General features: G+C 42.6%; 1 protein-coding gene and 1 long non-coding RNA gene across 5 annotated transcripts in view; one reads left to right on the forward strand and one right to left on the reverse strand.

Moving 5' to 3' along the window:
• trh (PAS domain-containing protein trachealess) overlaps positions 1-16242 on the reverse strand; it is a 28573-nt gene extending 12331 nt beyond the window's left edge. For 3 of the 4 annotated variants that reach the window (XM_070997010.1, XM_017078237.4, XM_017078233.4), the window contains exons 1-3: positions 15209-15498; positions 6876-6908; positions 6663-6710 (exon numbers count right to left, since the gene is read on the reverse strand). In XM_070997010.1, coding sequence (XP_070853111.1) covers positions 6663-6710; positions 6876-6908; positions 15209-15483 — 356 coding nt within the window. In that variant the 5' untranslated portion in view covers positions 15484-15498. Of the gene's footprint in view, positions 1-6662; positions 6711-6875; positions 6909-15208; positions 15516-15951 lie in introns of those variants that run through there. The other variant, XM_065864047.2, reaches the window with a different exon arrangement.
• LOC118877179 (uncharacterized) overlaps positions 5036-24618 on the forward strand; it is a 55078-nt gene continuing 35495 nt past the window's right edge. The window contains exon 1 of the long non-coding RNA XR_011604475.1: positions 5036-5111. This is a non-coding gene — a long non-coding RNA (uncharacterized lncRNA). The remainder of the gene's footprint in view (positions 5112-24618) is intronic.

Raw genomic sequence — 24618 nt, forward strand, 5'->3', positions numbered from 1 at the left:
CATCTTGAGGTATCTATAGAAGAAACGTATATTCTTAATTCTAAAGTCTTCAACTTAAAACGTTCAAATCGGACTAATAGAACCTTGTCATACAAAGAGATACACAACCCATAAAAAAAAATCTAGACGATATTCGGCTCATTGGAACTCGATATATAACCCGAAATTAAAATCTCCGTTTTGAGGGTTTCGTGAAAGCCAAACCACTCTTATCCACTCACAAATTTTCCAACATCCAACTTGAGTCACCCTAGCGCTCCAGGGCGTGTGCGTGTAGAAGTGACGGAGTGCCTGTGTGGGTGAGCAGCACCTGACCGCCGGCAGAGTCATGTGCGAGCAGCGCCAGTAGCATTTTAAGCAGGCTCACGCTCTCCGCACACACACTCCGGCACAGCACACATACACTACTGCACACACACAGGGGGCGGGTGTGTGTGCGTGCAAATGGGCGGGACGTGACGCGGCGTCGAATCGGAATCGACATAGTGCGCATACCAAATGAGGACGGGGAGAAGGCGGCAACGTCGCGTATGCGCAATTTTCTGAAAAAATGGAGTAAGGGGCGAGCGGGACAGCATGAGCGGCCAGAGAGGGATGGCGCGATGTACGTGCGGAAACGGGTTTAACGCCATCTCGCTCGCTCGCGTCTATAGCCCATGTATATGTACTTTATGTACTTGTTTGCAAACCAAAGAGATAGAGCGAGAGAGGGAGAGAAAGAGAGAGCAGCACGCGCAGCAATTAGTTTACTTCTTTACACATTTGGGAATTCGCGGTGCTCTCGCTCGCACTCGTCGGCTGCGTGGGTGTTTGCCTCGCCTTTTTATGTGTGTTTGTGTATGTGACCGAAATGCCAATGAAAAGCAGAGAAACCAAAGCCTACGGATGGCTATACCCATCTATATATCCTGCGGAATGACCCGAACCCTTGAACCGGGGGCCCAACAGGATATAGTGTGCGTGAAAGGGGAGACAGGTAGTCAGTCCAGAGGGAGGGGTCGATTTGTTATTCCAAGCTCGCACAGACAGAAGCTGTCTCTTTTATGTGCCTATTTGTACAGTACTCCCCCATAAAGTCCACACCCCTATTAAAACCCCACAAAGAAAAGGCAACATCCTCTTAATTTCCACGAAAGGAAGGTAGAAAGCTCAAGGTGGGGGTCACCATTTAGTTGCCAACATTGAAAACTAACGGAAAGGATAATAAGTTTGGAATAAAAGATTAAATAAAATATAGAAAAGATAGATTCAAATATATATTCGTTATAAAAAGAGGTCAACAAATTATATAGGTGGTAAAATATAAACAATTTTATGGTCTCCAGAAATACTTTTTATGCTAATAGATCCGTACTTTAGGGATCTTATACAAGGATAAGTCATTGCTAGAACTTGTCTTTATATATGTGAATTACAATAGTTATTATCAATATTATCGAAACTCTTTATTCACTTAAAATCCCATCACAAGTCACCGCTGTTCTCGCCAAAAACTAGAGCAAAGTGGGTTCCTTGGCCTTAGCCACAGGCAATTTTCAAGACCCCACATCCCCCCGGGGGCAGTACAAACATTACGTAAGCGTAACGTAACTGGAACATGTGTAGAAACCGAAACGTGATCGATTTCTTGGTAGAGAGTGAGTGTGATGGCGAAGAGACAAGTTGGCGTAGCGAATTCTCCCACAATTACGGCGGCGGCAATTGTGAATTTTAAAAAGGAAACGTGCCAAGTGCTTGGGTCAGGCGTCGGCGGGTTAAGGGGTGTCCAGGGTGTCCAGGTCCAGAGATCCGGGATGAGGAAGAAGAAGAGGTGGTCGAGGGAGTAGACAATGAATGAGGAACTCGAATTCAGCGCTCGCCATAAAAATCGAACGTGGAAAGCGTTCGCGCTTCCGGAATGAATGGCAGGATGTGGGACTTCGGGGGGTTAGGGGGCTAAGGGGGTCTGCGGCCATGTCCACGTCCACATTCACGTTCACGTCCAGACACCGGGCAGACATCGTGGCCATCATCATCTTCGTGGTCATCATCATCGTGGGCAGGCAGGCATTGAAATTGTCCAGGGGCAAGTGGAAGAACCTTCCTTTTGTAGGTCGGAAATCGGCAGTGCGTAAGCACTGAGAAAACTGTTGGCATTGCGAATTTCCCTAATTCTCTTCCTGAAGGATCCACCAGAAATACAAACACCAAATGAATTGTTTATTCTGGGTCAATCCCTACACTATTCTTATCAATTCGAAATTTAAACATTTTTTTATGATCAACATTTTTGAGGGTTTAAAGAGTTCAGTGTTGGAATAAAACAACCAATTCAAAAAATATGATTCTTTAAGCTTATTGGTGTTACCTTTCTGTTGGTAAAGGTTTCAAAGACCTTAAGCCATTTGTTGTTGCTTTCTAAACGTAACAACGTTTTCGAAAAGTTCGATTTTTTCGAGTGTGTAGACTGTGGACTGCGTGTGGATGGCGAGTGGACGGCGTGTGGCTCCAGTCGCCCGAGGACAATGGCCACGGACGTGCAACGATGCGTGTGGTGGCGCCTCAACCCCTCCTCAAGCGCCCCTAAGCCCCTCTTCATTAACCATTTCCATTTACCACCCCTCGCCATTTTGAGGTGCGTGTGCGTGTTGCGGGCGTCGCTGGAACATGGACATGAATTTTCATTTCGGTTTCAGTTGCGTTTTCTGCTTTGGTTTTCGAAAACACTTGTATTCCAGTCAGGAGCTGAAATTCGCTTTTATGAATGAAAGAGTGCGACGGCCAGCGGGGGCAGAACTAAAGCTCAAGTGTCTGGCTCACGTCTGGCCTGCTCTTCCACATATCACGTCTTTGGAACTCTACAGTAATAACCTCGATATCTATTACTGCTAATGGGTCGAACTAGAATTGAAAATGTGGTACATTTACTTTACTAGAAGTTTGGATGAATCGGTTTTTTGTTTGAAAATTTCATTCATAGATTCTTTGATACTTAGATTTATAAAGTAAAGTGTTCTTATTTTCTTATTTGTTTTTATGTGAAAAAAATCCTTCAAACATTTTTTTTAAGTTTCCGACAGAACACAGTGCAGAAAAAACCCCCAAGGCCACAGGAACCGCATTGTTAACAGTAGCAACAGGAAACATATTAGGAAAAGAGATACCAATGGGAGGTTCAGGGTTAGCGGAAAAGAGGCGGGAAGCAAAGTTGGCAAGTTGATGCATTTATCACGTTTACTCGGACACACGAGGCGTCCATTTCAAATAGAAACGTGATGGCCGAAAGAAATCCAAATCGAAATAAACACAATAAATGCGAAAACAACCAATACAAAAACGAGAACCAGAAACCATTCACAGGCGCCTGGAAAACGATCGATGAACAAGTGATCGGGGCGATAAGATAAGCGAGAAATGAGTGAGAAAGGAGCCTGGGAGGAAGCAATAAACTAACCGCGATCGCTGATCTGTCACCATTTTCTTCCAGGAGGCAGGCCGAGCCCCCATAAAACTGACGTGAGGTGATAAAATAGCTGGACAAAATGATTTCCAGAAGAATCATTATTACACCCGAAGAAAATATTTCATGGTCTCCTTCAAGTGCATTTTCGAAAAAATGGGTTACCCGCCTTTAAAATTAAAACAAATTAAAAACTGCTGGCGAGTATCAAACATGCTCAATATTGTGTTTCTTCAAAAAATAAAATACACAACAGGTAGTAAGGTATCATATCAAACTTCTTACAGTGTTTTTAGTCACTGATGCTGCAACCAGGCCAAAAAAGAGTAGCCGGAGAAATGCATTTATCTTATTGTCAGATCTGAGAGAGTTTTTTATGGCCTAACTGTTTCCCGATTGTGTTACACAACAGAAAGCAAAACAAAACGAAGGCAGTGACAAAAAAATAAAACAATAAGCGGAGTTTATAATTCAAAAACCACAAGAGAGACCAACAATTAAGCAATAAAACATCGGAGCGAGAGGGAGGGTCGGAATCCAAATGAAATCGGAGTAGTGCAGTTCGGGAGCGTGATCTTTATCGCAATTGTGCGTGCTTCCGATGAAATGTTCTCTTCAGATCCCGATGCCCCATAGCCCCTTTCCCCCAGTTGCATTCCCAATGGAGTTTGGGTAATAACTTTTTTGGTCCACAATGATAAAGTGCAGTTTTTTGGTTCCACTTTCTCACTTTCTTCTTTTCGGAGGTTAAAAATGGAAGCAAAAAATAGAAATACAAAAATCTTAACCTTTGATTGTAAAAGAATGATAGCTTTAACCGAATTTAATCCTCAAGAACAACAACCCAACATAAATTCGTTACCCTCTAATTTTTCTTGGCATAAATAGTGATACCTTTTCTTGATAGAGTGTTAAAATTAATTCAATGTCTAAGTTTTTTCACTGATTGATCAATTTGTAATCGATCATTGACATTTCGTGTGCTACAAACTTTCCGTTAAAGCTGATAAATTAACTCAGTAACGAAAAAAACAAGGAAAAATCAGAAATAAACCATACCCCTCTCACCATCACATTTTAACTCCGGTTTTCCATTTGCTTTTGCAGCTTGTCGTTCTCTTTTCTGGTATTTAACTAAATAATTCGCAAGCCTGCGGAAGAAGGACAAGCAGCGGCGACACAAAAGTGATCAGTTGTGATCGGAATTATTAATTAATATTCTTGCACCTTACGAAACTGTGTCGAGATGTGGAGAAATAAACAATGTCGACCAATGTATCAGATCAGGAAAAAACTCATAACCAAAATAAAAAACAACTTCAGTTGGCAGTCATGACCGTGAAAAACAAAACAAGAAGCGCTGAAAAAGGAATCGAATGAGGTTTTCCTATAGAATAAAGCCATAAATAGAATGCCGGTTAGTAAAGCTTTACATAAATAGGCCAAATACCTTTGGTTTACGGAACGAAGTGAAACTTCTTTTTAAAAAAGGGTAAGTATAGTGAATAGTCAAGAAACTATTCCGATTGAAGGGAATAACATAAACGATTGAATTGTTAAAAAAACACTTTATTTTTATATTTAATTTTTTTTCCAGATTTTTCTGTAGAGCGACACTTAAACATAATATAAATGGCAAGTTGGAGAATTATCGATCTCAATCTAATAAGTGGTGAGTGCCATTATCTTATCTTCACAATGACATTGTATAAAGGCTTGAAAATTATTGCCGAATCTTAAAATAGTCCAATATACCCCCGAATACCGAAGAGTACTCCGAAGATGTGTCCTCCAACCAATTCCTTAGCCACAATCCCCAGCTTTTCTGCTCGCGAGCTGAAAGCGTGTTCGGGAGCCAAAGTACATTCTTCGCATGTCTCGAGGTTGGTTAAAGCCAGGGGAGGGGGTTTTGGGGGCTGGAAGACGGGTCTGAAGAGAGAGGAATTCGCTACGGGCTTTTCATGTGCTTCACTTTTGTTTTGTGCCTTGTGTTTTTGTCAGTTTGTCATTTGCGTTGTTCAATTAATTGCAGAAATCAATTTGAGCAATGCAACTTTACCTCATTGCAGCATTGTTGCGGCCGAGTGTTGTTATCTTTGTGTTTTCCAGTTGATCGATTCATTGGAAACGGATTGGGGAACGAATTGGGACTCTCGACCACTGCTGGGTTACTGCTAATTGCTACAAGACTCGATCCCAGAGTCGAGAGTCTTCAGGCCCAGGTCTTCAGTCTCTGAGAACTAGAAACTTGTCTAGAACTCCTCGAGCCCCCGTATTCCTTGTTCTTTGCGGAGCTTTCTGCCTCAGATCTTCCGGCAGGCCAAGAAAAAGAGTGTGACAACGCGCGACAGCCTCGAGATAAATCCAATTAGTCCGATATTTGTACTTTTTATGTGAGAATTCCCATTAAAAATGTAAAATGTCATAACAAAACGAGAACAAGACAACAAGTCAGCGAAGAGCAGACAGCGCACATCAAGTGGAATCTGTGGCGGATCGAGCCGAACTATCTGTACACTAGATTAGGCCAGGTGAACTGAGTTAAGAATGGTTAAGCCTTGTGGGATATCTGGGATACTTGAGAGAGGTGATGGGGCATTTCATTTAAGAAGTCGGTTAACTTGAAACTTCCAACTTAGTCACCCAGCTCTGGTTCATTAACGATTAATTTGGTAAAATGGTTAAGATTACCACTTTAAAGTATAACAACCGCTGGTTTGATAACCAGCCTCGTAGTTGGAATATCAATAGGAAATGCTGGAATTATTTAATTGAAAATCCAGGTTATAATTTTATAAGGATTTCTTTATGATCCAAGTTTCCCTATTAGCACCAATCTAACGTTACACCAGCGATAACCGCCCGGCATTAGGATACCCTGAAAGCTGCCAACGGTTTCTGCTGTAAGCCGCGGATACCAGGTATCTCATAGATGCGCCTTTGACGTCTGTCGCGCCGACTTCTGAACATCTAGAGATGTCCAGATCCAGACCTAGATGGAGGGGAGCAGGGACCTCGAGATACAGACAGCGACGACAACAAAGACGACTTCTCTGGCATTCAATAATTTTATGCTAACAAATGCGATGCGCAGTCGCCGCCGCCGCCAAGTGGCGCTGACGATGGTTAGGATGGGAAGGATGGGAAGGGAAGGGGCTGGGATCTTCGATCTCCGATCTCCGATCGGGGGAACTGAATCATTTACGGTAACATTAACACTTACCGCGCATTCACCGAGGACTGGGCCGCACCGATCTCCTCCATGGACTTTCTGCAAGAAGAAGGGGCCGAAGCAAAAGAAAGCAAAAAGCACATTTAAGTCGGGCTGTTGAATTCGATTAGCGTGAAGCTGTTACGGCGGGAAAAAGCTGTGGCATTTTCTAAATAAATTAAATTAGCCGATAAATGTCTCGGCTCACTTGTTGGCTGCGCTCACCTGTCGCCCCAGCACAGTGCGTCCTCGCGGTACCTGCAATGGAGATGGGATCGTAGAATTAGCGGCGATCTTAGAGGTACAAATATGTTACATGCTCTACAAGGTCAACAGGAAGTATATTGTTCAGAAATTAAGAATCTAACATTCATACAATTTAAGTGGGGGCGCTACAGAAATATCTTCCTTTGCTTTGAACTGGATTAAATGCACTCCAGATTGGGGTTAATTTATCCTAGGTAGTCATCAGAGTTTGTGGTCTCCGACAATGATTATTTACTTAAAAACGATTTCAGAGTGATAGATTTAAGTACTCGCCCATGAAATGAGACCTAACAGAGACAGACACAAGGTCAACAGGAAGTGGAATCGCGAAATCGGCGCATAAAGAACCCGCAATCTGGCCAAATTATACAACAACTGGACATTATATGCTGGCTTCCACTTTATAATCAAGTGCAAGCACCGATCTAAAATTTATTGATATGTCCCTCGACTCGCTCTCCACTTCCACTTCGTTCTCTCCGAAGTTCGTACCTCCTGCGGTCGTAAATCATTGCCCCTAAAAAGTATACCCTTCTGTCCCAGTCTTCCCCAAAATTTGCTGACCCTTCGTCCGGTGGTTTTTCGGCAGTTTGCTGCTGTTCGATCCATCGATCGATCGAAACGGTTCAGCTTGAGCGCCGGCAAGGGGGAAAGGAGAGAAATGATTTCGAGTTGCAGTCATGGCAATTATCAAAATTGTAATTTGCTTCGCGGATTTTCTCCCGGCTTCCTTTAATTTCGCTTTGATTGAGTTCATCAGTCGCAGGTCAAGCTATTTGGGAGGAGTCGGGAAAGGAAGTGATAGTAACTGCTTGACGATAATGATGAATGAAAGTGGAGAGTGGCTTGAAAATCGAAATAATATTACACAAACCTTAAAATGATTATTCATTTCAGCTTTTAAAAGCTAAATCATGACCTCGTGTCCTTATACATTTTTGCGATTATTAGTTTTGAAAATTGTATATCTAACCTAAATATTTTATAACGTGGGGTCTTTTTTTCCGTTTATCCCATTAGCTTCTTGCTCTCGGTTGTCCACAGCTCTTGTCAAACAATGCCATCTACTGGTGTCCTTGCGCCAAGTCGTATCTCCCACTCCTTACCAACCCATCAACCCACTGAGAGACACGTGTTCTCCCTCAACGATCACAGGGGAATGCCAAGGAATTCTCCAAAGGAACGAAGAAAGGGGCTTCGAAGGGGGTTCATCTCTGGCGAACATCTCCTGTGGCTGCTATTTTTAAGTGTTGGCATAAAAGGCTCCTCCAGCAATGAGATGTCAACATTGCTGCGCAATGAAAAAAGAGCAGAATAAAGCTCGATAATAACAGATAATTGTGTAGAACATAGGCCAACTATTTGGCCGGACTCCGGTTCTGGAGATCCCCGGCTGAGGGCCACAAATCAAAGCCTCATCAGTCGAGATATAAAGTTCAAGTGATCGAATCGATCGCTGAGTCACTTAAAAAAACGTAGCTCCAGCTGGGTAATTTGGAAAATACAGAAGTACTTTGAACTTTCAATTCAATTTTCAAAAATATTCCAAATCATTCGATTAGCTAAGCTATTCAGCCTTAAAGCTCCGAAAAAGTGGAGCTAAGAACTTCACAATTTTTATAAGTTTGTTAATTTGTAGTTTTATATTTATAGATTTTTTAAATTATCTTAATTAACAAAAACTCTTTAAATCTTATAGGAAAATTTCTGTAAGGCCTTTTTAATTTGTCTGAGTGTCTGGCTGTCGTTTTGTTTTTCTGAAGACTTTGTCCGTCCTGGCATCCATCCATCGATCGATCGACCGGCCTGCTAGTCTGCCATCCATCGAATCCAGTGAGTGTCACCCGGTTCCCCAGGAGCAGCAGCAAGGAGCAGGGAGCGGAGCGGGAGGGATCGGCCCAATACAACGTTGTCGTCGTCACTTTGATTGCGTTTCGTGCCCAATTAGTCTCAGAGCACTTGAGTGCGTAAAAACTTGTACCGCACCATAAATAAATTGGCATGAGGAAGACAGGAGCCAGTGGCCAGGCAAAAGACGGAGTCTCGACAGTGGTTTCCCCTCGACTTTTCCCCTTCAAGTTGCCCCAAGCTCAGACGTCGTTGTCGCCAGGACTGTCAATATAAGGAGGTCTAGGGTTTGCTTCTTGTGGGCCCTTTTTGCCTTTTTGCTTGCCCTGATGCCCAACTGGGCAGTGGAAATTACATAAGGGCTGACCAAACCGTCTATTAAGAGGTTGTCCCCCGGCCAGCCCATCCCTTACCCCTTATGGCCATAATTACGGAACATATTTCATAATAATAAGGTGTGTAATCTGCACATTTAACTAGCCCACGAAGCCTTTCGATGTTTGATCATACTTAAAAAACGATTCGTAAGGTTGTCATCGCGGATTGATTGTAGATCTACACAGATCTGATGAATAATACGATATTGTGGGATTTCAAAGGGAGCTTACTCCACAATCTTCAATCCTGATTACTCCAGCAAATAAATCTTTCGGCTTAATAATGATAAGATTATATCGTGTATATCTTTGATACACTCGAACAGGAAGTTGGTAGTGATAAGGTATTAATAATTTTACCCGAAATATTTGCGGATAACCCCCTTCCTGTCACCTGCTCTGCCCAACCATATGGAGCAGATTTTTCCCACCGTCACAGCCGAATTGCCTTCGATCGCTTCCTGCTGTTCGATTGGCGAATTTCATCACGATCTTTACAAAACCCGCTCCACTGCGGATCTGGGGATCCGTGGACGCAGAAGCTGCTCCCAGCTCCCAGCTTCCAGCTCCTTTATGCTCCGCTCCAAAGCGGCGACAGATCGTATTTACTTTTTGAATGATGCTGTCAAAGGCCCCAAAGCGATTTGTGGTTGGACACTGATCGCACACGCGATCCCCTCGTCCTTCCCCGCGGTGGCCTATCTATCATTATTGATTGTGCCCAAAAGAGACGACGCTGTAATGGAGGAGTGTGGACCTGGCCCCGGCCGAAGTGATTGGATTGGATTGGACTCTCCTCCGTTTTCCGATTTGCGGTAGCCATGGACAATTATTTATATTAAAAGCCAAGTGCTCGGTGCACTTGAAGAATGTACAGAAATATTGTGCTCATAAAAAGGCCTTGGTTGTTGCTCTAGATCAACTTTACTAATATCCTTAACTCAAACTAGAATGTGTAGGACTTTTTACAGTGTGTATCTATGAGCTTGAACGTTGCTCACAATTGGTGTTCAAAACTCACTTCTTTCGATTCCGCCTTCCTTGAAAATTCTCCCTCACTTTGTGGGGCGTTTATTTCTGCTTAATTTTATTTTAACAATTTTGAGGGTTTATTTTCTTTTTCTGGCCCAACTTTGTTGCTTCTCCTTTAACGTAATTTTTGTTTCGGTCTTTTTCTGCTGCTCCTCAACTTGGCCTTAATATCAAATTTTCGCTCTAAATTCCGCTGATCAATGATTGCCTTTTGCCGAACCCTCGGCTCCAGCCTCCTTCCGACTCCTTTTGAAGTCGAAGTCCAGACTGACGAACTGACGAACTGCTGTTCAACTGATCGACTTCGACTCGGACTCTTTTGGCCTCCGCTGATCATCATCATCATCAGCATCAGCCAGATCGAAGACAGCAACGATCCCAGCTTGTCTTCTTACCGACCTTGCTGTAGTTATTGTTGTCGGCAGGGATTCCAACAATTTCGAAAACTTCTCATACATATTTATAAGTTTGGCAAAGTTTTTGTTTTTGCAAAAAAAAGAAGCGTAAAGCTCAGCCTACAACTTTTCCAATAATACTCTTTCTCTGGAAGATGGTTTGAATGGTTTTCAATGGGTCAACGTTCGAGTTTATTGCAAGTTAGCATCAGACTAAATTACAGTACATTGTTAAAAAGGCTGTAGAATACTATTAATATCAGATGATATAAGATAAGATAATAAGAATTCTATCCATTATAAGTTATTTCTGATTATTTTGGTTACTATTATTATTGTAGAGTACTTTTTATTCGATCTGTCCGCAAATTGGTTCCCTTAACTTGATTTTTGTTGATGGTTATTGAAGAACTTTCGGGTTGGTCCCTTGCAACCTTTATCTCAATTATTTGATCGCCTGGCAACAGGGAATTTGGTCTGAAGAGGAGGCGATACCCGATACCCAGTACTTGAAGTACAAGCAGCCCCGACAATCTTGCTATCGGTATAATAGAACCTCTATCTACGCATAGTCTTTATATAGTCGCTGGTCCAATGTGCAACCCATCGATTTATGAATCGCCGACTAATCATCGTGCTAATCCAGCGTTTGATATTCCACTCAGGGATTTGTACTTTTGCACTCTGGGTGTGCAGGCTGCTAAATATCGAAGATGGGAGGGGGTTTTTATTGGGGATTCGGGGGGGTGGCCCTTACTCACACACGAGTGTGTGCCGTTTAATGATTGTTATTGTAACACGGCATGAATTTCAATTAATTTTACGCGCTACCAGAAGAGGAACCTCGGCGACTTGTCTTGGCGTTGATGAAATTGTTGGCTCACTTTGAGTTTGCCGGCAGCAAGGACATCCTTCTCGGCTGAGTGTGTACTGTATGGTGTATGGGTAATAGCTTTATGCCTGCCGGCTGTGTGAACATCAAGCTCATCAACTCGCCAAGGAAAAACCTTCCACACCAGATAATACTTGAGTGCACGAGGAAAAAAGTATTCTACGTTGTGGAATTGGAATGGATGAGCTAAGGGAAGTGAGTGCCCTATCCATCTTATCGGATTCAGTTATACGAAAGTTAGGCGATTATTATCTTTTTGTTCGAATTAGTTTGGATGAAGAAGTGCGATAAACCCACAATTATATTTTTTAATATTATTATAAATATATTATGAAAGATATCGTTGTGTTACTTTGGCTAATTTCTGGCAGTGTACTGGCTGCATCTTTGGCCACTTGAAGAGCCAGAGGCAACGTTGTAATTTGCCCAACCTGCAACTTGATGCTGCCGCTTCTGCTGCCGTGGTTGCTTTTTCTGTTGCATCTTCAGCGGTGCGAGTGGGTGGAGTGTTGAGAGAAATTGAAGGGGATGAGATGCTGAGGGGCAGAAGCCACCGACAGAAAGTCAATTTCTGTTCGAAGAGTTCGTCCTGCTCAAGTGTTGCGCCTCATTTGCATAATTTAATTGAATGTGACGTTGGGCAGCAGGAGAAGAACGAAGGATGCCGCCTGGGAACCTCCATACCTCCGAACCACTAAACCACCGAACAAGTGTAGCCCGTAATGCATTTTGGGTGGGGCCTGGGCAACACCTTCGCGGATCGCTGGACCGCATCGGGATTTTCTTCTCTTTATTGGCGGGATCGGGTCCATTTCTAATGGAAACTTCTGATTGAACTGAAATCTGCGGCCTTTCTTTGTAGGTAGATTGTGTGATAAGGCCGCGTTTTGATTAAACTGACGTTTGGTATGGGAAAGGATTTTAACTTTTCCCAAACACATTTTTTAAACTTATTTTTAAGTTATCCTCAGGCTTTGTACGAGTTATGGTTTCTTTAAAATGTAATGCAAATATTAACAACTATAAGTCTGGGAAACTACCAAATTCCACAATTGTAGAGGGAAAAACCAAACTTCAATTAAAACAATAATTTTCAAATTCGAATTATTTGTTCCAAATTAAAACTAAGTACAAATAATTGTAGTATACCATCTTAGCAATCTAAAGATCTTATAATCTTCTCTGTGATGTTTCTTTTCAACTACCCATCTTTCCTTTGCCCATTTCTCATTTTCTTCATTTGTTTCCAAATCCATTTGCTGATGTTGCCACTTTATCCTCCCGCTTTTAATGTTCGCTCGCCGTTTCTCATGTGTGCATTCCCATCATCAGTCTTATATGTCTGTCCCGCCATATCCCCACCATATACCCGCCAAAACCCGCGGACGGAGCCAACATAATCGCAATCATAATCTGCTGCATTTTATTTCATTTTCTCGCGCTGAGCTTTGTTGCTTTTCATTTTTGTTGTTGTTTGGCTCTTTGTTCGGTTCCATTTTGCTCTTTATGCTTTACAGCAATTTCTTAATGGCCGTCTTGCAGTGCTACTAACCCTGGTACCCCATGCCATCCCGGAACCCCTCGTAAATCCCCTTCTTGGGAGCTCTCTGGCCAGCCAAGTCCACCAATCACGTTCGAAATATAAATTGTTGAAATGATGGTTTTTCACTGCACATTTTGCGGTGTTTGGGATGGGGCTTTAGCATTATAGAGGGGCTCATCCAGGGGCGGTGGCGAAACGGGGGCTTGCTTGGCCTCGAAAACCGCAAAGAGCTCGAATCCTCTTTGCTGACCATGGAAAATTGTGTGTAGAGATCGCTTTGCGCAATGAAAATGCGGTTCGTGCTCCTGGCTCGCATTGGGTTTTTTCCAACCCCCTTCGTCGCCCCTAAAGGCGCCACAATCCCCTGGAAACTCTTCTCTATATAACAACAAAGTTGTCGGCTGTAATGAAAAACAAACGTCCAAGCAATTTTCCAGTTAGGTCAAAACTCTTTTTGATTCATTTACTTTTTTTTAGTTTTTTTGGCCCCTTCCCCTCCCGAGGAGCCCCCCGTTTCTCGCAGTGTAATGTAACTTTAACGAATTGAGGTATAAGCAAAAAATAAAAAAAGGGAAAAATAAAATGAAAATAATGGGAAAAAGACCAAAATGAAATTGAGGCAGCGTCATCAGGCAAAGCCCATCGCAGGATGAAAGGGGCAACAATCACAGTTTAGATTTCTGTAGTCCACCCTTTTCCCTCCTCGCTGGTTGTTGCTTTTAATATTACTTCGCGGCCCTCTCTTCGCGTCTTCGTCAATATTCGCCAAGGTAATAACTCAGGTGATTATAGTAATTATGCGTTCTGACGCGATCCAGCCACGGATAACGCTATTCCGATATAATTGAAAAATGCTGATAGACGCTGATTGTGTGAGCCGAGAAGTTGGAGTGGCGAAGTCGGGAGTTGGGAGTTCGGATTTGGCGTCGCAGTTGAAGACGCTAGAGATGTGCATGAGTGGGTAAGCGATAGTCGGGGAATGGACTCACGCGAAACATGCAACTCTGCATTTGATCATGATACGACATGTCCGAAATTTGGACTGGCTTCACCAGTAAAAATCTTAAAAAATCAAAATGACCAGTTAAAATCGATCAGTTTTAAGTCCTCAGTTAATTCGGTCCATCTCTAGCCATCACAAAACCAAAAACCCTCAGCCACTGGTAGTCAAAGCTGCTGTGCCCGCATCTGGGACTCCTTGAGACTCAATCTTTACTACAACCTCAACTCTTTTGCCGTGGCCACCAATCAGAGTTCATGAATTACATCGCCATTGCAATATTGTTGTGGGAATGTCTAAAAGAGGTCTCGGCTTAAGACCGAGCCCGGATTACCACTTCTGCATTATGGCTATTGCGGCGAAATGTTCTTTGATGCCGATTTCATTTTTCGATATTGAAAATAACCATGCATTACGGAGGAGGCTAACAAAAGAAACCCCAAGTACTGGGAGTGGGAAAAGTGAAAGAGGAGGGAAGCTGCCCAACTTATCTCGTGACAATCGCCCGACTTCGTGAGGCGTTCATCGTTCGCTTTTGGTGCCTGGTCGAGTGAGTGTCGAAAGTGTTATTGTCACGTAAATTCAATTAGTTTAATTATGAGTTTCATCGATGTTGGCACCTCTGTAGTGCCCTCGTTTGCCTCCTGCCCTTCTTTCCTGGGTAATTTTAATTTTTCGGCCATTTTATCCTGATTTTTTGGCAGCGAAAGCGACTTTTGGGTGGGTTTCTTTGAGGTGGGTAAGAGGTGACAAGGTGTCAAGCATGTTGGGGTCAAAGGCGGGCCGTTTAGAGTTTATTACTTAAGGATCTTAAAACCTCAAGTTTCAAGCTTTTCGATTCGATGATTTACGATACTAGCTTTACGTTTTTAAAGGGATTTGAAATCATAGCCAACCTATGTTTTAGTTTAAATAATTGTTTCACGAGTTAATAATTATGTTGTGGAACGTTTAAAGAAAAAAAAACAATCCTTTATAATTACTTAACATCCGCCCCAAAAAGGAAGCGTTTAAATGAATTAATTTCCCATGTTTAGTGGGCAGTTCCTTCAATTGTCTCAGCCCATTGGATATCAGGTGGACACTTTTCCGGCATCGGCAACGCCCCCAGAAATTTGCATGCAAACTCCAGTGAAAGAGACACCAATAGAAGGTGCGAAAGGAAGAGAGGGAGACCTTGGTGCAGCAGTTCCGTATTATTTACCTGTAGTAGGGGAATCCCTGCGGCACATGCAGATCCATCGGCATCCCTCCGGCGGCGCCCAGGTGCGGATGGTGATGCGGATGCGAGTGCGGATGTGGGTGCGGATGCGAGTGCGAATGGTGATGGTGATGGGAGTGGATGGGATGGTGCATCGAGTGGTTCTGAACATGCGCCGCAGCAGCCGCAGCAGCGAACCCGGCATCGGAGGCCATCGAGTGGTGGCCCAGAACGGCGGCCCATGGCGATGCCACGAACCCACTGCCGTGATGCTCCATTCCTAGGGGTTCCTCTCTATCTATATATTTGACTATATGCATGAATATTAGGGTGGGTCCAATAAGTTATCGAAGGGAGGAAAAGAAAGCTTCTGTATACTAACTAACTCTCTTAGGTTTAGACACTATAAAAAGTAATCAAAATGTAAAGATCATAATTTGTAGAACTCAATTTTTTAAAATATCAGAAATAATCAAATTAAATTAAAGACATTTGACTACTTAGTATTCAGTTTAAAGTTTTATTGATCGGTTACAGTGGGTTTTTTTATTCATTGAATTTATAATTTTGCCTATACAGAAAAAGCCTGTACCAACCTACTGTTTGGATTAAAATATCTAAAGAATTTAATTTGCATTGCACGGGACTATCTTTAGTGATCTAAACCCTAGATCGATTTTGACAGTAGAGTTCTTTCTGACCCTACGATTGATCTTTCAATCTTTCGTACATTGAACTCGACCCACCCTAATGCGAATATTTATCTTCGGCGATAGCTTCTCAGCTTTTCAGCTATTTATCTTTGATTTTATGTGGTCACACGCACTCTCACAGAGACACAAGCACTTGGGGATTATATAGACATATTTGCACATTCCGTTTGGGCCAAGATGGCGGCCATTATTTACCGTTAACGCGCATGGCTGTTTTAGGGGGGAGTTTTCGGGAGGTGGCTCGGCTCAGCCCCTCTAAATCAACCCTGTCCCTACGTAAGAAAGAACCGACGGCAGCCGAAAAAAGAGCTGATGCAAACAAAAAACAAGTGGCTAATGGAAGGAAACCCGAGTCACAAAGTCAACCTTGAGTTAGGGGTGTCGTAGGATGCCCGTAGGATGTACGGGTGTACGGATGTTCGGGTGTACGGTTGTCTGGGTGTACGGATGCGAGATACTACGGGTGCGATAGGGAACAGGGCTCTCTCGCATCTGGGCAGAGCTTTTCCTTTCGCACGTTTTTGGTCCGCGTTCACCTCTGCACGGCACGAAAATTGGCGATAAACTATCGCCTCGCCTCGCATCAGGAAACATGGTCGGTCGCCTCGGTCGTTTGGTCGGTTGGTCGGTTGGTTGGTTGGATGGTTGGATGGCTATGGCTGGATGTTGTTGGTCCGAACTCCAGAGCATCGTCATCATCGTCATCTCATCTGCGCTGCATCTGCGAAACTTGGAGCGGCGCATTGCAAGCTGCAAATGGTGGTGGAGCAGGTTTTCGTATGGGAGAGTCGCCGACACACAGATACAAGCCCCCACACACACCCATGCAAGGCGGTCCTCTCCAGCATCCAGCATCCAACATCCACACATCATATCGTATATATCATGTTTTTGTTTTGGTCTCGGTCTCGGTTTGGGGGTCTCTCCCTCTCTCTAGAGAGCCGCGACCACCTGAGTTCTCTTCTCTCCCTCGCTCGGGGCATTCTCTGGAGAATTCGTTGGGGCAACTCTCAACACGCCAGCGGTGATGTTGTGTTTTGTGGATGGCGTGTGATGTTGTTGAGGGCGCGATAAGGCTGTCTACTGGGGGAGTCATTTGTTCCCATTATGGGGCAGCTCGTTTCGGAATCACAAAAAGGCAATGTATTATTTGAGACGTTTATTGTGGATAGGTCAGGGGAATATGTTTGGAAACCTGGAGAGGTCTGCCCTATTAAGGGATTGAGTCACCGTTAATTCATTGAGGTTCTAACGAAAAACTAGTCAAGAACCTAAATAAATAAATAGACTTTTAAGAAGAAACCAAACACAAATGTTGCCAATTATAAATGTAAAATAACCCTAATTGCGAAATACTTAACAATCTTAAACTACATTTAACTTGTAGATAGATATTTTATTGTTATAAAGTATTATTTTTTAATAGACTTTAGTCAGTTCATTAAAGACAATTAAACTTCAGCAAATATTCGTTATGACTTATTTCTAGAAATGGTTTAAAATAGCTCAGATAATATCGGTAAGTTTGTCATTCTCCTTAAACATTCAATTCGCATAAACCATCCTGGGCAATTTTCTTTCAACAATTGCATTACACGTTAAAGTCAGCCATAAACTATTGTCCAAGAAACTTCCTCGTATTAGCCACACCAAACATGTCTGGCATACCTTCCCCCATTCCACCAACCTGACTTGTTCCCACAAAACATTTATGACTAACAATATTTCCATTCCCATTCTCATAGCCATTTCCATTTCCCCGAGATGGAGGAAGGGGAGGGGCTTCGAGGAAGAACTGACAACTTAGTTAAATAAGGCGCCACCTGTCAAGTGATTTTCAATAAAATAAATTCGTGATTACACGACAATATCGAAACGAAAAATCCAAGAGATCAGCAGAACAATAACAGAAGACTCCCACGGGGAATGCTGCTGCCCGTTTGGCCTCCTCCCAAACTACCAACCTCCAGTCCTCCCATCCTCCACTCCCCAAGACCTACCTTCCTGCCCCATCACACACGACTTGGGGAGTTCAGGTTGCGAATCCTTGGCACACACTCATATCCCCAGGCAGACGGAGTTTCCACTTCTGAATCGCAGTCGTGCAGGGTCAACGTCAATACTGAATGTTGTCGCCGTTCCAACTGTCCGTCCAACGGAGCGTCCGTCCGTCCGTCCGTCTGGCGCAGTTTCTTGGCTTGTTTACAGTGTGCAAAAATCATTTAGACAAGTTGACAAAAGCTCGTTTGGAACGTGAGTAACATGAGTTGGACCCGAGACTCGAGATTCGAGACTGGAGGCTCGAGACCTGAGGCTGCTGCCTTTGGAATTGGTTCTCTTCTGTCTTCTGCCCGCCACCCCGTCGATTGCCGTTTTCTGTGGCCGTTTGGGCTTTTTGAGCATCTCGACTATCTGAAGTCTTAATTCTAAACATGGCAAATGTGCTTGGAGCGTGCTGCTTAGCTGCTGCTTTGCTTCGACTTTGGCCCGCGGTGGAGAATAAAATGAAATGAGGCCTTGCCCCCAAGACGACTGACCTTTGGCTGTACTGAGAATGATATCCCAGTTCGAAATGCTCTGGTTTGTGGCAGCTGATACTGAGTTTAATGGTGGGTGTGATAATAATGATTGCAGAAGAGTGACCAGAAAATAAATTTATGACTATGCTACCTTAGCTTATTCAAGTGTTTCCTTTTTTACTAAATTACTAACTTTTCATTTGAACGTGGTAGCAGCTTTGAACTTTGTGTCTAATGTCTAAGAGTAGTGACCCCAGTGGATCTACTACAAAGTTTAAATATTTCGTTTCCAAAATAGGAAGTCACCGATTAAGTTAACTAATAAGTTTAAATATTTTGTTTCCAAACTATCTAAAAATTCCCGGAAGCTATCCCTCGCCCATTATTGGAGTGTAATGTCTTGTCAACTGAGCTCTTTGATGCCACTCAAAATAGAAAGAAAGAAACTAAACGCGCATCAACACGGATTACACATCGGATATGGTGACCCCGACTGTGAGGAAACCCATCAACCATCTAAAAATGTGCGAGTCACGAGTCTGCCATGTAATTGCCTTATATAAGAAGACCTCCTATATGCGCATGCATCTCTATGTACCTGTCAGGATATCGAGTAAGGCTTCAAGTTGGGAATATGTGCTAAAATGTACACAAAACTTGAGCCGGAGGTTGGAGGTGGGGAATGCTTGCCGTCGTCCTGCGGCACGTGACGAGCATAAGAGAGTGAGCCAGGATGCAGGATACGCTGAACATTTTTGCTCGGGATTACAATTCTCACTCTTGCAATGAATACCCGGGAATGAGTATTGATTTTCTCCGGGCGAAAGTTTAATAAAACTTCTGGCGATTCTAATTCGTAAAGTTTAAAGTCGAAACTATGCGTCGATTGATTTATGCCCTTGGCTCGACAGGTTTATCAGCCGATCGGGGAATGTGGCAAAGACCTTCTCGGTCTGGACTTGGACGGATCGTATCGGATCGGTTTGATTGATTCGCTGAAAGTGCGACGAATGGAAATTACGAAAAGCCAAGCAAAACAAACGAATAAATCGAGGCGAGCGATCCACCACTGATCCACCGATCCGAACGGTTTTGAGGGGTACGTGTTCCTCATATTAAAGGCCCCTTTAGAGCGAGGGTTGGGCACTGAGATTGCACTCGAAAAAACGTTAGAAACCATTAGTGTTTTTTTCAATTATAATGGTAACTAAAAGTGTGCAAGGACGTCATTCTAAAAGAATAAATCGGACTTTCGAATTTAAAATTAAATGTAGCATACTTTTAGACACCTTTGTAAGGTTTTTAAGACCCTTGGTGATTCTAAAAAATGTTGTTTTTAACTAACCCTAATCTGAAATTAAAAATCACATGAAATTAATCAAGTTTAAATGAAGGTAATTTTTAAGAGTGCATGCATGACCATAGTTAAGACCTACAAATTGTTTGTTGTGGACGCAGGTTTGTTTTTCGTTTGCCTCTCTTTTTTTGGCAGTTGCTGCCATGCATTTAAATAGCACACCTGCCGAAGACCCTGGGACTCCACCAATTCCGTAGAATTCGTCGATATTTATGAGTCTCTGTTGCCGGGCCTGTGATTTCTTGGATTTGCATAACTGGGTCTCGGTACAGCCCGTACATGCTTAATTTCTCCCAAAAAGATGGTCACAAATAAACCAACTTTCGACGCCCCCGATTTTTGGAGAAAGAGCAGAGAGACCTATTCCATCCTGGCCACTTTTAGGGGATGAATATGTCCACCGGCGGAAGTGGGAAAGTCGAAAGGGAAGTCAGGCTTGAGATTGAGTTTCTTTGATATTGATTTTTCCGAGACCAAGCCAAGACTTCCACTCGCATCTAGCAGACGTGACTGGAATGGTCAGTTCGCCTTCTTTTCCTTCCGAGCAGGGACTTCATCTTGAGGCCGGACTGTATGCAAAAGTCGCACCTGGAACGTGTGAACAGTTTTTAGCAATTAACTGACAACTGATGATGGCAAACTCGGCAAAAAGGAGGCTGTCCTCTCCACTCTCTTTTTTTCCAGCGGCATGTGGCACGCGGCGTCATGCAGTCTGGCTTGGCTGGATAGGATGAGGGCAGGGGATGGGATGGGGCTTTGGATCGGGATTGGAGCGGCGTGCCCCAAACATTCATCCTAATTGGCGTTCAATCTCCGCTTGCCTTCGATTTGCATGCACACGCGATGTCCGCTGGCCAAACTCAAACCCAAACTGCCAGTCGAAGTGGATGCGGCAAGTCGGTAGCCACGTTCTCACATTCCTATTTGGACCAGCCATTACGGCACAGTGGAATCGGTCTGATAAAGGGGTTTGTCTTCAGGTTCTTAAAAAAGAAAATGTACTTTAACTTATTTCTTAACTGGACAGACTTACAAAGTAAAGATTTATTTATTTTTAAATCAAAGGTTCAGGTATATTTATTTTATTCCTGTTTTCCTGATCAAGTCATGTTAAAATATTTGCAAATACTTCGTAAAGCAAAATATTTAATGCTCCCAGATACCATTTTCATCCCATTGTAACATTGAGTGCCACAGTTGAAGCTCAGTCGCAATGTTTGCCCAACTAATTAACATTTTTAATGGCGAATCCTTGTAAGACAACCTTGGATGCTGCCTGGAAATGGGGAAGTGGAAATGTTGGGAGCGGGAATTACTTGCGTTTATTTGTCTTTAAAGGATTTGCCTGAGCTGTGGGCAATGTCAAATGTTTTTGTTTAATTTAGATCCACAGCGGCAGATAATTTATGCCGCCGAAGTTTTTGCCTGCAGACCTAAAAAGAGAGCGGAATAAATTTAGAATCGCGCCTTTTGCCGGCGCTTTTGATTTAGAGATGTCCAACTTCTTCAGAGATTTGAATCGGGAATTAGTCCCGAGGATCGCAGAGAACCTCAGATGAAATCAGCTTAGAGCGCTTGGTTCAGGTCTTGTAATAGAGAAATATATCATGCGACCAGGGAAAATGTTTGGACAGCCCTTGACTTATCGCCAGACTATCCTTATCCTTATAGTTTCTGTGTGGGTCTTATCCTTCGGGTATCATGGTGTCCTTGGGCAGGTCTTTACCGTTACACTCACTTTCTAGGAAAAGGAGCCAACCCAATAATATCATAAATTTCATAAAGTGTCAAAAGGAACACCTGAACTCCCTTGAAGGACATCCCTTTTACCTCACTTTTACTGTTTACTTTTCTTTTCATATGGTATAGGGGCGTTTGCTTTGTTTTATCGCATTATGTAATCACAACTGTGAGAACAAGGAACAGTTAATTGTTTATTTTCGTTTTATCAGGTTGTTAGAAAATCAACTTGATATTGAAATAAAAAAGTAACTGGTTGACCGTGATATTACAAATGTTATACAATGCTAAGTTTAGTTCTTTTTTGCACATGTGATAACTATCGATTACCCCGGAACCCATCTTAGAAACGGGTTCAATGAACTACCCCACAAAGCTCGCCACAATTTCAGACCGGACTCTTTCTTACTTACCTGTTAATAATTCATGAAAATTTTTATCGCTGGCCGCAAATAAATTGAGCAGTGCCGCCCCGGCAATACCCATTTCGGTTTTACGATCGATCGAAATTCCCAGTTCGAACATTCCCAACTTCCTTGCTGACCAGTTCGATTCGGTTCGTCAGCATGGTCATCATCATCGCACGGTCATCAAGTGTGGATTGTCCATAAAATAAACCCTCACATGGGGCGGAGGAGGTGTCTTCATCCCCGAAAGACATATGCGAACATTTTCTACGTTCGATATTCGGGAATTCCTTTGACCGAAGCAAATATATGCAACTTTAATTATATGTATCAAGTGGATTTGCAATCGCTGTCGGAATTCTAAAACAATTTAAGGAAACGAGCTGCTGGTGGCAAAGCAAATTGAGTTATTAAAATTAAATCATTCAAGATTCTTGCAATTTTTCGTGTCAAACGGGTTTCTCTTTCCGAGTTCTAGAAGGGGTTGTGGCGGACAAGGGGTTAAGGGGGCGCTACTGACTGGGGGAGTGGCGCCTTGTTAATTAAAATGCAATCAGCGTTACGAATACTAATGAAATAATCTCTAGCCCAGTGTTTTCAGTTTGTGTTTACTGGACTGGGAACATAACTCAATTTGTCAAAAATGTATACCGAAACAAAGGGGGAAGTTCGGGTAAGTGCAAACAATCACCGAATTTGTCACTGTTTTGTATGATAAATAATGGCGGCTAAAATAAAATTTGTTTATAAAACATTGTGCTGATTAAATCTCATTAATATAAGTAACCCCAGTCGTAATATACTCGCTTAAGCCGTAGCTTCTTCTGCTTTCGATATTTTTCTCAATTTAATTGGGAAAATTTAATCAAACGTGTATTGTGTTGGATTAATATTATTTGAACAGAAAACTCGACCTCTTTAACCTCAAACTACAGCTTAAATATTAACCCTTTCGTCACTCTCCACAGACTTACTGGTGTTGCCAATGCTTCATTAGATTTTGGATATAGCCTCAGGGAAAGAAAAGGATGGATGGCAGGATGCGAATTACCTTCGCTTGTCTGCACGCAGGATTTTGCCTGAGGGGTTTCTCGTGGGTCAAGGGTCAAGTCCGATGCCCAATGAAATGGAAATCGAATTCAGGCGGGCTTTAACGGGCTATAATCTGGCTAATCTTGAATAATATCAAAAATCTAAGCTCATTTTTTAGGCAAGCTTTTTGTCTCAGGGGACATAAGAAAAACCTATAAGATATTTATGAATTCCTAAACGATTTAGAGGGAAACTAACTTGATTTTCTAAGACGATAATGTAACTAACTATAACCTCTATTTGCAACTCAAAAGTTCTTTCTCTCCATCACGATTTCCATATTACGCAAACAATTTGTAAGAACTTTTCGGGGCAATAAAATTAATCTAGCATCTAAATGAGCCATCCACGACATGGTCGAGTGACTTCTGGCCCGGATTCTGTTATTCCGTTGACCATCCCAAGAGAGCCAGAAACCGCAGAAAAACAGAAGCCAACCAATCTTGGAGGAGATGGCAGCCGGAGATTTGCGATTTGGTTTTGAACTCGGACATAAATAAAGCGGCGACAAAGATTGCGGCAATTTAAATTAATTATTTAGCAAGCTGGAAAATTATTCCAGTGGCTTGTGCGATTTATCAGCATGTTATGTATTATGTATGCTAATGCTTAGATTATTTTTGGGGCATATCTTGGCCATTTCTCGTTGCCCTCTAGCTCTATCCTTCTGTTTCCCTTGGGGTTACTTCTTTGCTTAATTTCTTTCCTTCTGCTTTTTCGTGTGTCACGCACTTCGAGACTGCTGAAAGTTTGATGACACTTTATGATGTCCTTGTCCCTTTAGTGCTTTCCTGCTGAGCTAGCGCAAATTTTCTAATTGAAAGATGCAGCCAACATGTGAAGTTTGGTTGCCAAAGAAAGTAGTTTGACTTCCATTAGCTTGAAAGTTTTTAATGACTACAAAAGAAGAAATCAAGGAAATGTGGGAGAAATAAATGGTTTTAGATTATTTTTCAGGAAAATAGAGAAGGATTTTAGACAAGAGATGGCCTAGCCCCATCTCTTCTCTAAAATCCATCTCTATTCTAATATTTTCATCTTTATTTTATTAAAATATAATTTAAAGGATCAGGATCAAATGGGCCTTGCCATTTGTCTCTGGTTTCCATTATCGGCATATGCTGCAATCTATTTGTCCACTGCCATCCATCTATCTATCCTGTACCATCCACATATCTAATCTATAAAACTGGAACAGCCGTTACCCGTAGCCGCAGTGGAACAAGCCGATTACACAAACCCAAATAGCATCTCCTAAAAACAAAAACTTGAAACGGAAAAAGCAGGATGTTGGTGTGAAATATTATGCGAATTTGTTGTTGTGGGCTTGCTTTTGGCAATTCACCCATCGCCCACCCTCTGAGCAGATTTGCTGTTATGTTTTACACAAATTTTAAAATGTTTTCACGGTGGCTTCGGGCGAATGTCAATAAACAGCAACTGTCACCAATTTCCCGCTGCCACTTACCCCTCTTTTTCAGATTTTTCGCTGTTTTGACAATAGGAGGACACGAGTGCTAAAAAATACACACGAGTGTGCGAAATTGTCGGAGATTTATCAAATCGCGAATTGAACTTCCAACGT

This window comes from Drosophila suzukii, chromosome 3, assembly GCF_043229965.1.
Source record: "Drosophila suzukii chromosome 3, CBGP_Dsuzu_IsoJpt1.0, whole genome shotgun sequence".
NCBI classification, from domain to species: Eukaryota; Metazoa; Arthropoda; class Insecta; order Diptera; family Drosophilidae; genus Drosophila; species Drosophila suzukii.